This window comes from Gorilla gorilla, chromosome X (assembly GCF_029281585.2).
Source record: "Gorilla gorilla gorilla isolate KB3781 chromosome X, NHGRI_mGorGor1-v2.1_pri, whole genome shotgun sequence".
In the NCBI taxonomy this organism is placed as follows: Eukaryota; Metazoa; Chordata; class Mammalia; order Primates; family Hominidae; genus Gorilla; species Gorilla gorilla.
Window position 1 is genome coordinate 67,269,625 of NC_073247.2, and position 11,654 is coordinate 67,281,278.

The following is an 11,654-nucleotide window of genomic DNA, read 5'->3' on the forward strand; positions in this document are numbered from 1 at the left end:
GGAAAGGACACCCTATTCAACAAATGGTGCTGGCATAATTGGCAAGCCACATGTAGGAGAATGAAACTAGATCCTCATCTCTCACCTTATACAAAAATCATCTCAAGATGGATCAAGGACTTAAATCCAAGACCTGAAACTGTAAAAATTCTAAATAATAACATCAGAAAAACTCTTCTAGGCGTTGGCTTAGTCAAAGACTTCATGACCAAGAACCCAAAAGCAAACGAAACTAAAAGATAAGTAAGTGGAACTTAATTAAACTAAAGAGTTCTGCACAGCAAAAGGAACAGTCATCACAATAAACAGACAACAGACAGAGTGCGAGGAAATCTTCAGAATCTATCTATTCAAAAAGGACTAATATCCAGAATCTACAAGCAACTCAAACAAATTAGCAAGAAAAAAAAGTAATCCCATCAAAAAGTGGGCTAAGGACATGAGTAGACAATTCTCAAGAGAAGATATACAAATGGCCAACGAACGTATAAAAATGCTCAACATCACTAATGATCAGGGAAATGCAAATCAAAACCACAATGCAATGCCACTTTACTCCCGTGAGAATGGTCATTATAAAAAAATTAAAAAATAATAGATGTTGGCATGGATGCAGTAAAAAGGGAACACTTCTACACTGCTAGTGGGAATGTAAACTAGTACAATCACTATGGAAAATGGTGTGGAGATTCCTTAAAAAATTAAAGTAGAACTAACATTCCATCCAGCAATCTCACTACTGGGTATCTACCGAGAGGAAAAAAAGTCATTTTACAAAAAAGTTTTTTGCACGTGCATGTTTATAGCAGCACAATTCTCAATTGCAAAAATATGAAACCAGCCCAAATGCCCATCAATGAATGGATAAATAAACTGTGGTGTATATATACGGTGGAATATTACTCTGCCATAAAAAGGAATGAATTAATGGAATTTGCAGCAACCTAGATGGAATTGGAGGCCATCATTCTAAGTGAAGTAACTCAGGAATGGAAAACCAAACATTGTATGTTCTCATTCATAAGTGGGAGCTAAGCTATGGGGATCCAAAGGCATAAGAATGATACAATGGACTTTGGGGACTTGGGGGAAAGGGTTGGAGTGGGGCATAAAGGATAAAATACTACAAATTGGGTTTAGTGTTTACTGCTTGGGTGATGGGTGCACCAAAATCTCACAAAGCACCACTAAAGAACTTACTCGTGTAACCAAATACTACCTGTTCCCCCAAAACCTATGAAAATAAAAAAATTATAAAAAAACTAAAAGTCACACTTTGGGTCACCTAGAAAAATCGAATATTGGGGACATATAAACCATGCAATACTACATAGCCATAAAGAGGAATGAGGTCATGTCCTTTGTAGCAATGTGGATTGAGCTGGAGGCCATTATCCTAAGCAAGCTAATGTAGGAACAGAAAACCAAATACTACATGTTCTCCCTTATAAGTGGGAGCTAAACACCGAGTAGAGATGGACACAAAGAAGGGAACCATAGACACTGTGGCATACTTGAGGGTGGAGGGTAAGAGGAGGGAGAGGATTGAAAAATTACCTATTCAGTACTATGCTTATTACCTGGGTGATGAAATAATTTGCACACCAAACCCCTATGACATATAGTTTACCTATATTACAAACTTTTACACATATACCTCTGAACCTAAAATAAAAGTTAAAAAAAAACACAAAAGCATGAGCCACAAATAAAAAAAAGATTAATACAGCTTCATCAAAATTAGAACCGCTTATGCTTGAAAGCACACTCTCAAGAAACTGAAAGGTAAGTCCATAGATAGGGAGAAAGTATTTGCCTCTCATGTATCTGATATGGGACTTGTATAAAATATATATAAATAATTCTTATAATTCAACAAAAATAGGCAAATCATCTGAACAGATATTTCTCCAAGGAAGATATACAAATAGCCAATAAGTTCAGAACATTTTGCTTGGCATCATTAGTCATCAGGGAAATTCAAAGTAAAACACAATAAGGTAACATATCAGACACACTAAAATGGTAAGAACGTAAAAGTCTAATAACAATTGTTGAACATTTAAAGAAATTGGACTCTTCATATACTGCATGTGGGAATGTAAATTTTCACAGTCACTTTGATAAACACTCTGGAATTCCTCAAACAGACATAGAATTACCATATGGTCCAGCAATTTCTCCCTTGGTATAAACCTAAAAGAAATAAAAAAAAAATTAAATGAAAACATTTACATAAATATTTATAGCAGCATTAGTCATAATTGTCCAAAGGTGAATACAACCCAAATATCTATCAAAGGATAAATGAATGAACAAAATTTTATATATCCATATGCTCAGCCATAAAAATGAATGATGAACATGCTACAAATATGGATAAATTTTGAAAACATCATGCTAATTGAAAGAAGCCCGTCACAAAGGACCAAATATTATGTGATTCCATTTACATAAAATGTTCACAATAGGCAGATATACAGGAACAAAAAGTAAATTAGTGGTTGCTTAGGGCAGGAAGGATGGGAGCATTGGGGAAATGATAGCTAAAGTTTAGGGATTCCTTTATGAGGTAATGAAAATGTTCTAAATTTACTGTGACGATGGTTAATTGTATACTTTAAATTAGTGAATCATATTCTATGTGAATTACATCTTAATAAAGCTATTTTTAAAATATCTGGTGCTTCTGTATGGTAGGGAGCATGGACAGTCCGTGAATACCTTCACTATTAAGCCATTGTTGAATGGCTTTTGTGATGCAAGATGCACCATTTCCAACTGCAAATGGTCCAGGAAAATAAAAACATTACACATGGTTTCTTCAGGGACCATAATGTTGTATCAGTGCTGGATCATTGGATTGGAACAGCAGCACTATTAATCTGAAAAATGGTCAACAGTGGTAAGGCACAACCAATAACCCATAGAGGAGATAAAAATTCATTGTCATCAAGGTGCCAAGTACAGTGGTGTCAAAAGCAAAACTTTATGCAATGTGGCCACTCTCACTGGCAGATAAGATTTGGAAGGCCAGAATTCTGGCATGCAATGGTAGCCTCCACAACAGAAACAGTCCTGTACTTTGATTCTGTTTATGAAGGTGGATGTGTTGCTAAACCCAGTAGAATTATGGATTCAGTTAGAAATTGAAGCAACTTTAGTGGTTCATGCTCATTCTGGAGCTTGATTTCAGTGTCACCAGATAATGGTCTCTTATGTGGTCATCATCTACATGAGTAAATCAGATACATTAAGCAGGAGCAGCAGCAGTAGCAACAATTTGTTTCTTTAGTTGCAGGCCCAAAGACAGGTGTCTTTAGTCTGCAATTTTGTAGTTTTCCAAGTGGCAACTCAAACAAGTAGGTCATTGTCAATTTCCTATGAGTCAGTAAAAGTATAACAAACTTCATCTAGGGGAGTATAACCCAGATTTATGAAAATGGCTTTGCCTTCTGGCCACTGAGGAGAGCATCCATATCTTTCAGTTTTGCATAGCTAGCAGTAAGATTGAACATATGCAGCAGCCCAGTGGACACCAGCATGTTTCAGCTTATCGAAACTGTCAGTGAACCAGGCCCACACATTTAGTTGAACCTCTGTGAGACAAGGGCCTCATTTAACCAGCTGCTTTACTTCAGGTGGAGAGTAGGGAATAGAGTTTCCCTGAAAGGGGTAATAGCCACTTTTTCAGGTAAAGCCTATATGCCACTGGGGTGAGGCCAAGTAAGTTTTTTAATGTGCAATTTACCTTTCACAAGCAAGGCCTGCTGAGCTCTTCTCACCATTGGAGGTATTAAGTTGAAATTGATCAACCCCAAACAGGAATGTCAGGCTGGAGAGGTGCAAGGCTGACCTCTATGGTTCAGGTGTTCAGTTCTGAAATGAGCCCAGTAGCAAAATGTATTAGTCAGTTCTCACGCTGCTATGAAGAAATACCCAAGTCTGGGTAATTTATAAAGAAAAGAGGTTTAATTGACTCAGTTCCACATGGCTGGGAAAGCCTCAGGAAACTTACAATACTGGTGGAAGGGGAAGGGGAAGGGGAAGAAAGGTACCTTCTTCACAGGGTGGCAGGAAGAAGAAGTGCAAGCAGGGGAAATGCCAGATGCTTATAAAACCATCAGATCTCATGAGACTCACTCATTATCACAATAACAGCATGGGGGGAACCACCCCCAGGATTCAGTTACCTCCACCTGGTCCCGCCCTTGACACATGGGGATTACGGGGATTACAATTCAAGGTGAGATTCGGGTGGGGACACAAAGCCAAAACATATCACAGATAATAGCTGCTTTTCAAAAGTGGTGTATCTGGTAGTCTTGTCAGGAAGAAGAGGAGTCCAAAACCCCAAGACATATCTCCAGGTGAAGATTGCTTCCCTTTTCCAGAGACAGCAATTGGAAAATCATCAGTTACAGATACTTATATAGCTCAAAAGTATCATTAAAATTGTAGGGCTCCAAAGGTAGAGAACATGACACAACTTACTGGACTGTTTCCATGGCAGAACTTCGTTTCAGGCTTTACTCAAAAGATGCTGATTTGTGGGTTAGCTAATATAAAGGACCAAGCAGAATGTCCAAGCAATCACAAAGCATTTCCAATATCCAAAGAATCTAGTTAGGTGCTGAAACTCCTTTTTGGTGGTGGGGGTGCTGAAGAGACAGTTTTTCTTTGCCTGAGGTTTTATTGTGAATTTGCCTACATACTTCCAGGAAACATTACTGGCAAGCAAGAGACATTAGTGGCAAACAACATTACTCCTGAATTTTGCTGGTGATTTTCAATATTAATCCTGATTTTTTTTTTGGAGACTTTCAGTCATTCTTCCTAGAGGATGTGTGATAATACCACAGCTAGGTAGGGCTATTGAGACTGAGGCTTCTGACTGCCAACCATCAGGATGTCATGTATAGTGAAACTTTTGGAAATCCGAATGAAGAAGAACTTCCACCAAATTCTAACCTATTCAATTTTGGCAAATGGCACTGGAGTTTAGGTAACACTGGCGGAGTACAACAAACATTTATTAGAGGCCTTGTCACATGGATGTGAACAGATCTTAATCCTCAGATGCTAGTATGGGAAAGAAAGTGTTGTCAATGTTTAAAACAGTGTACCATGTTCTATTAGTCTGTGTAGTAGATTCAGATAGAGTCAAGATGTCTGCAACAGCTGGGGCCACTGGAGAAACAACTGAATTTATTTGAAAATATTCCACTATCAGCCTTCAGCTCCGGTTAGATTTTGCACTGGGCATACAAGGCTGTTCTGTAAAGATCCTGGATCTCTTACTACCACCTCCTATAGGTATTAATATTTATTCAGGGCACAGATTTTCTTTTTTCTTCCTAGAATTCTATACTTTGTGTTGGATCAACCAGGGAGCGATAGGAAACCTGGTGACAGATAAATTTATGTGTCCCACTCGTACTTATCTGTGTATGGCGAAATTTCATCTGCCACTTATGAAACAGGGAAATACAAGCATCAGTTCCCAGTGATATTCAGATGTGAAGGTAGCAGCATCAGTACGCAGAATTGGCCTAAAAAGTTTTGTTCACAAGGTCATATTGGCTTCTTTCTTTCTCCTGCTGTAAACCTGGCCAAACCCTGTTACCTAATTTCGGATGCTTTCTCCTTCCAGGAGTTCAGTAGAAGAGTTTACTTGGGCATCCATATCTAACAGAGCTATAAAAGCTTGATTCTTTCCCTCATGAAAATTCTCCAACCTACTAAGATGGATGCATATGGAATTTGATCTCCATTAAGCACAGAGATCACTTGCCCCATTTCTAATGATTTTTCTCCTTACAGCAGCTGTGCCTGACAAAGTAGAGACAGAGCTGCACCGTACCATTAGCAAGGCTTAGCATTTACTTTCGATTCTGTGTGGTATAATGGCTGCCTGTGTCTCATAACATTAAACTTCCAATGTTTTTGGCTGACTCAATTCTCAGTATCAGGCAACAAAGTCCTACATAATAGCTGGGGGAGTTATCCAGAGGGGCAAAGCTGGTAACAACAATTTATCAATGAGTCTCTGGGTCAGTTTCGCATTCTCTAGAGATCACTTCATCAGTATTCTATACCCAATCCAGGCATTGAGTACAGAGACCAACTTGTCATGTATGGTTTTCACTGGGAATTTGTTTCTCTTAAGAAAATCTTCAAAAGAAGACCAGAAAATGTGGTGTTGTACTTGACTCATATTTATCTTCCACTGCACAGCGTTATCAAATAGGAAAACATGCAGGGTGTACCTGAAAACAGCCAGACCCAACTAATTTTCACCATGTCTACTACCATCAGGATACTGAAACCCACCATTATCTGTAATCTACATAATTGGAATAGCCTACTAATTATTCTCCCTTTATTCATCATATACTAATAAAAACTATTCTGCAAGTTGTCGGAGTGATCCTGTAAAACTAAGACAAACCTTGTCTCCCCTCCACTATTAATACATGGATGGCTCTGCATCACACTCAACGTAAAAGCCAAATTGCATTTTGAAACCTACAGGGCTATAAGCTGTCTGCCTCTCCCTCATCCCCATTACCTCTCTGAAACCACCTTTTGCTTTTCTCTGCCTTGTTCACTCAGCTCCAGTCATGATGACATCCTCCTTGCTCCTCAAACATGCCAGGCCTAAACCTGTCTTGGGGCCTCAGCACGTGCTGTCCCTCCATCTGGAATGCTCCTCCCCAGACAGCTACAGGGTCAGTTCTCCCATTGCCTTCAGGGGAGACTCAAAAGCCAAGTTCTCAGTGAGGCCTTCCCTGGACACCTTGTCTATCTAGTTTCAGCTTCCCTCCTGAAATTTTCTATCCCAATTCCTTGCTTTATGTTTTTCTGTTTAACACTAGACACTATGAAAATACATTATAATTGCTTATTTATTTTGGCTACTGTCTGTCCCCCACACTAAAATGAAACCTCCATGAGGGTAAGAATTGTAGTTTGCTTCTTTCATTCATGATTACATCATCAGTATCTGTGCCTAGAAGAGTGCCTGGCAGAGAGCCCACCTGAAGTAAGTATTTGTGAGGTAAAGATAAAACAAGTAAATTAAAAAGCAAATGGGATCAAAGCAAGTCAAAGGGGCAGTTTTTCCAGGGTGTGGCCCCAGTTACAAGTGCAAACGCTTCCAGGGAATGACTTTGCCTTTTATTAGAGTGAAGCAGGCCAGCTGGGGGTGTGGCCAACTGGAGAGGGTATTCGGAGTCTAAACTGGACTGAGACCTACCTAAGGCCCAGCTGCATGTATCCTTTTTGGAATGAGGGCCCTAATCCTCACGTTTTTGTTTTTGTTGTTGTTGTCATTCTGTTTCAATTTCAGGAGATACCAGAGACATAAATTTTCATCGTGTGAAATCTCTCAAATGTCTAAAGTACCTAATTAAAAATTGAAAACAATAAAAACACAAAGATGAAAAAAACCTGGCAGCTGTCTGAGACTGGTTCCTGGGCACCTTGCTGGATTTTGTTGGACGAAATTGTGTGATGTACACAAGAAAATTAATCCTTGCTACGGTGAGGTAGGCTTGCCTTGTGTAATTCTTGAGGCAGTCAGCCTCAGGCCATGTTGGGTGGAGAGAATAAACTCTATTTACCACCTTCTTTCAACTCCTGGCAGCTCCTTGCATCTCCCACTATGCATGGAGTTACGGTAACCTGGGCAGCAGGGAGTCACCAGCACTCTTTCTTGGGGTCAGAGGTATAATTTAGTGAACGGTGTGGTTGCAGAAAGCAGTGAGAGGGTTTTCAGATGGGCTACAGGAGAAAGACTTGGGAAAGGCAAGGAGGAGAGGAAGAGAAAGACACAGATCTATCTTTGCATCAGACACCATAGTTCTGAGGGACTTTTTGTGGGTTGCTGCTCCCTCTCCCCACCAGCCTTGACCCTTTTTTGTGACATTATACAGCTGAATGAGTTAGTTATACCAAGTCACAACTCCCAGCCCAACTGCCCCATGGCATCTGCCTCACCTGGAAACAAAGAGCTGACCAGAATTCCATCACAGGTCTCTGTGAGCTGGGGTAGGCAAGACTGGCCAACAGGTGCCTGTGAGGGGTCTGCAGACACCAGCTTTGTGGGGAAGGTCTAACCAGAATGTGGATTCTTGGGACAGCAGGCCTCTTTTAGTGGATTATTTGTTGGAACCACCTGTGGTTTCAGGCAGCTGCTGAAAGAAGCGTGGACAGTCAGGCACTCCCCATAACCTAGAGAGAAACACTAGGCTCAATCTTCTGATGCCCTTCGTCTCTAGATAGAAAACAAACATTCCAGCAGAAGGAACCGGTGTGATGAGACTGCTGTACCTGAGTTCAGTAAGGTTCCATTTTTTTCTGGATAAAGTACTTTCCAAATGCAAGATGGCACATCTCTTAAGTTCTGACCCACTAACCCATCCTCTACCAAGATTGTTTATCTAGCGCAGGACAAATGTGAGGAGGCAGCCCGCAGCCCAGCACATGTGGGGCACCGTGTTAGCGTGTTCAGGCTGAGGGTTGGGGTTCTGCTGGGTAGGAGCGTCCTGAACTCCCTGAAACAGGAAAAGCCTTACGGGTATAAACCTTCCTCCTGATTAACCTTACTGAGTCATCCTTGTCAGAATGCCCTTCTAGGGAACCTCCAATGTATCTGGCATCTTTGACAGATGCCACTTCCTTTGTGCATAGAGCCAGGAAGAGCAATGTGGACACTACCAGAAGTCCAACATTTTCCTGGGCCTTCCCATCTCTCATGGGCCCCACACCCCACAACTCTTTTCCTGTATTCACAATCCCTCTGTCAGTCTTTCTTCTTTGAACTCCTTCTTCCTCAGTGGCCCTCTTCTTCTAACCTCTCCAACACTCTAACCCACATAGCCTCTTCCGTTGAGTATCCTTTATCCTGTCCACAGACCCTGTCAGGTTGATCCTTCTCCTCTTTACTCTGGACCTCTTCTAAGCTTCTTTGTGTTCCTCTCTACTCAATTTATTCTGTGTATTTTCCTCTAAGCCACAAGCTCTCTGACAGCTGCTCCTTCTTTTCATGCCCCATTCACCAAACACACCCGATCTTTTCAACAAGACAAAGGGCTTACACACAGCATGTCATGTACACACAAGTTTGTATTTTTTAGAGCAAAACAACAGTTAATGCTGGCAAAGATGTTTAGTTATCAGGGATTCCATAAGCTTTCAATACACTGAAAGGCAACATTTTTTGCATGTCTACAAATTATACATTTGTTTCCACACATGTGCCAAATTTTACCCTAACAGTTAGGACTTTTTCACCAAATCGTAGACATAGATATGGAAATCATCATCAAACTTGATGAAATACACAGAGGGTTTGGCTTCCACTTGGTGAATGACCATGCCGATCCTTTTGGAGCCATCTTCTTTGGTATATTCCACATGCTTACCTATTAGGCCATCTACAACTCCTCCTGGCTCCCTCTCTGTTGGAGGAGACTCACTGGATTCTGGCATGATGCGGAGGTCACCTTCCTTATAATCATCTAGAAGCTGGTACATGTACAAGACAGGATCTTTCTCATAGGTAATATAAAACCAGGCTTTCATGATAGGTGCTTGAGCTAAGACCATCCCCCTCCATTCATCCTTAGAACCATGCTCTCCCTCAAACATGTGTTCCACTGCTTTGCCAATTATGGTGTTTGCAAGGTTGGCATCACTAATGTGAGATGATGCCACCCTGTCAGAAAGAATTTTAAGAGACAAAACCCTTTCATCTCTGTGAAGTTCCAGTCCATAGACACAGTCAATTCCATCATATTTCACCAGATAAAGAGAGGGATTTATAGGCACCTGATCCAGAACGGTTCCTTTCCACTGCGTGATGGGCTCATCTCCTTCCTTCCATCCATGAGAAATTCTGCAGCCCACGATGTTCCTGCGGGGCTGGGATGAAGGTCTGCCTCTCTGCTTCTTTTGGGAGACTTTTTTCTTTGTCATGTTTGCAGACCCAGTGGCCCGTCCTGCAGCTGCCCTGGTTTGTTGCCCTTCGGCTTCCTGTGCGTTGGGGGTCTTCATGCCTGCTGGGGGAGGAGAGAGGATAGAGAGACATACCCAGTATGCCACAAGGCAAACTTTTCCCTATAGCCATGTCTGGATGTAGTCTGCGCTAGTGCCTAAGTTTCCCCTAGGAGCCTGGAAGCAATGCTGGAAATCCTGGCTGCATGCCCGCAGTGCTCTCCCTCTTAAGTTCCTTTGGGCTGTGGGGAAAGGCTGGAGTGGTGCCGTAGAGCTGTCTGGGGTTAGGAACTCTGCAGAAGTGGCTGGGCCACCTCCTCCTAGCTCAGAGCCCACTGCCCTCCCGGAACCCCTTGCTACCACTGGCGTCCACTTCCAATCCCCTTGCAAAGAGGCCTTGACCGGCACCCACTGCCCTCCTTCCCTGAGCGTCCCAGCTGCTGTCCACAACACCCCCTGCCTACCCTAACCACTTCCCTGGTACCCACCGCCCTTGCTTCCCGGCGCTCACCTTCAAATCCTTGTCTGGCTCCCGTTCCTACCCCCTTTTCATGTTGCTCACCGCACTCCCCCACCCCACCCTTGCCTGGCGCCCACCTCCACCCCATGTCTCCTGCTGGATTCCTTCCCATCCCCCTCTCCATTCTGGCGCCCACTAATGGCCTTGCCCTGCCTGGCGTCCACCGCCGGGGATCGCGGGCCTCACGTGCCCAAATCGGACACCTCGCTGCTGCCTCCGCTACGAGCCTGTGGCGAAGGAGGGTCAGCAGGCGACCGGCCGAGTGAATGCTTGCAAGAGCTGGGAGGGTAGGATCCGTAGATGAGGAACGTGTCTAGGAGGGCGGCAAGGCAGGCAAAGAGGAAGGCAGCGGCGTCCCCACCGCTTGGCTCGCTAGCCCTCCGCCTCCCTGCTGGCGGTGGCGGCCCCTCAGCCACATCGGGATTCCACCAGTCCCTGCTGTCGCCGCGGCAGTCTCCTCCCTCTTTCCGTAGCGCAGCTTCCTGCCCAGAGAGAGGCCTCCTCTTCCTGTCAAACACCCGACTCTCCTCTCCACCAGGCTCCCACGCCCACCACACAGCCTGTAGCCCCGGCGGAGCTATAGGCTCTGACTCCGCCTCTTTCCAAATTCGGAGTAGTTCGTGCCACAGTCGTCCTCGGAACCCTGTGCCCCCTTCCTCACCCGTTTCAGGGCCACTTGGTTCCCACCTCCACCTTCTTAGTCCGCCTGCCCTGCTTTCCATCTTCTTGGAATTCGCCTTGCTGCCGCCCCGCGCCCACCCCCGCCCCCGCCCCGTCCCATGCCCTTATGGATTTATTCTTTACACGTAAATATGTCTTTCCTCTTTTTGAAAGGCTTTGGAGTTGGAACAGAGAAATTCACTATGGTAAGTCTGCCATTTTGACCCAGTCTCTACCTAATTTTTGCTGACTGATATTTGCTGGCTTTTTTGTTTTTGTTTTTGAGGGATTTTTTTTTCCTTTTCTTTATTGCAAGATAATTGCATGTACAATGTGAACACTATCTACATTTTAGGAAATTAATATTAAGAGGAAAATCATCAACTGCAGTCCCATCTCCCATTTTTGAGGGCCTCACAGCAAAATATTAATGCTCATAGTTTTTTTTTTCCTTTTTCCTAAACTTTGGAAAACT

General features: G+C 43.1%; 1 protein-coding gene across 7 annotated transcripts; it reads right to left on the reverse strand.

Annotated features, from left to right (window-relative positions):
• Positions 1-9,111: 9,111 nt before the first annotated feature.
• Positions 9,112-10,983, reverse strand: LOC101152665 (spindlin-2). 7 transcript variants are annotated; one of them, XM_019018820.3, is made up of 3 exons: positions 10,668-10,981; positions 9,835-10,061; positions 9,112-9,531 (listed from the first exon to the last, which is right to left on the reverse strand). In XM_019018820.3, the coding sequence occupies exons 2-3, from the start codon at positions 10,057-10,059 to the stop codon at positions 9,283-9,285; spliced, it is 474 nt and encodes a 157-aa protein (XP_018874365.1). In that variant the 5' UTR covers positions 10,060-10,061; positions 10,668-10,981; the 3' UTR covers positions 9,112-9,282. The 7 variants fall into 7 exon arrangements, with proteins under 7 accessions (XP_018874365.1, XP_004064318.3, XP_018874363.1 ...); XM_004064270.5 differs by having other exon boundaries at positions 9,112-10,064; positions 10,511-10,983; XM_019018818.3 differs by having other exon boundaries at positions 9,112-10,061; positions 10,511-10,982.
• Positions 10,984-11,654: the final 671 nt, after the last annotated feature.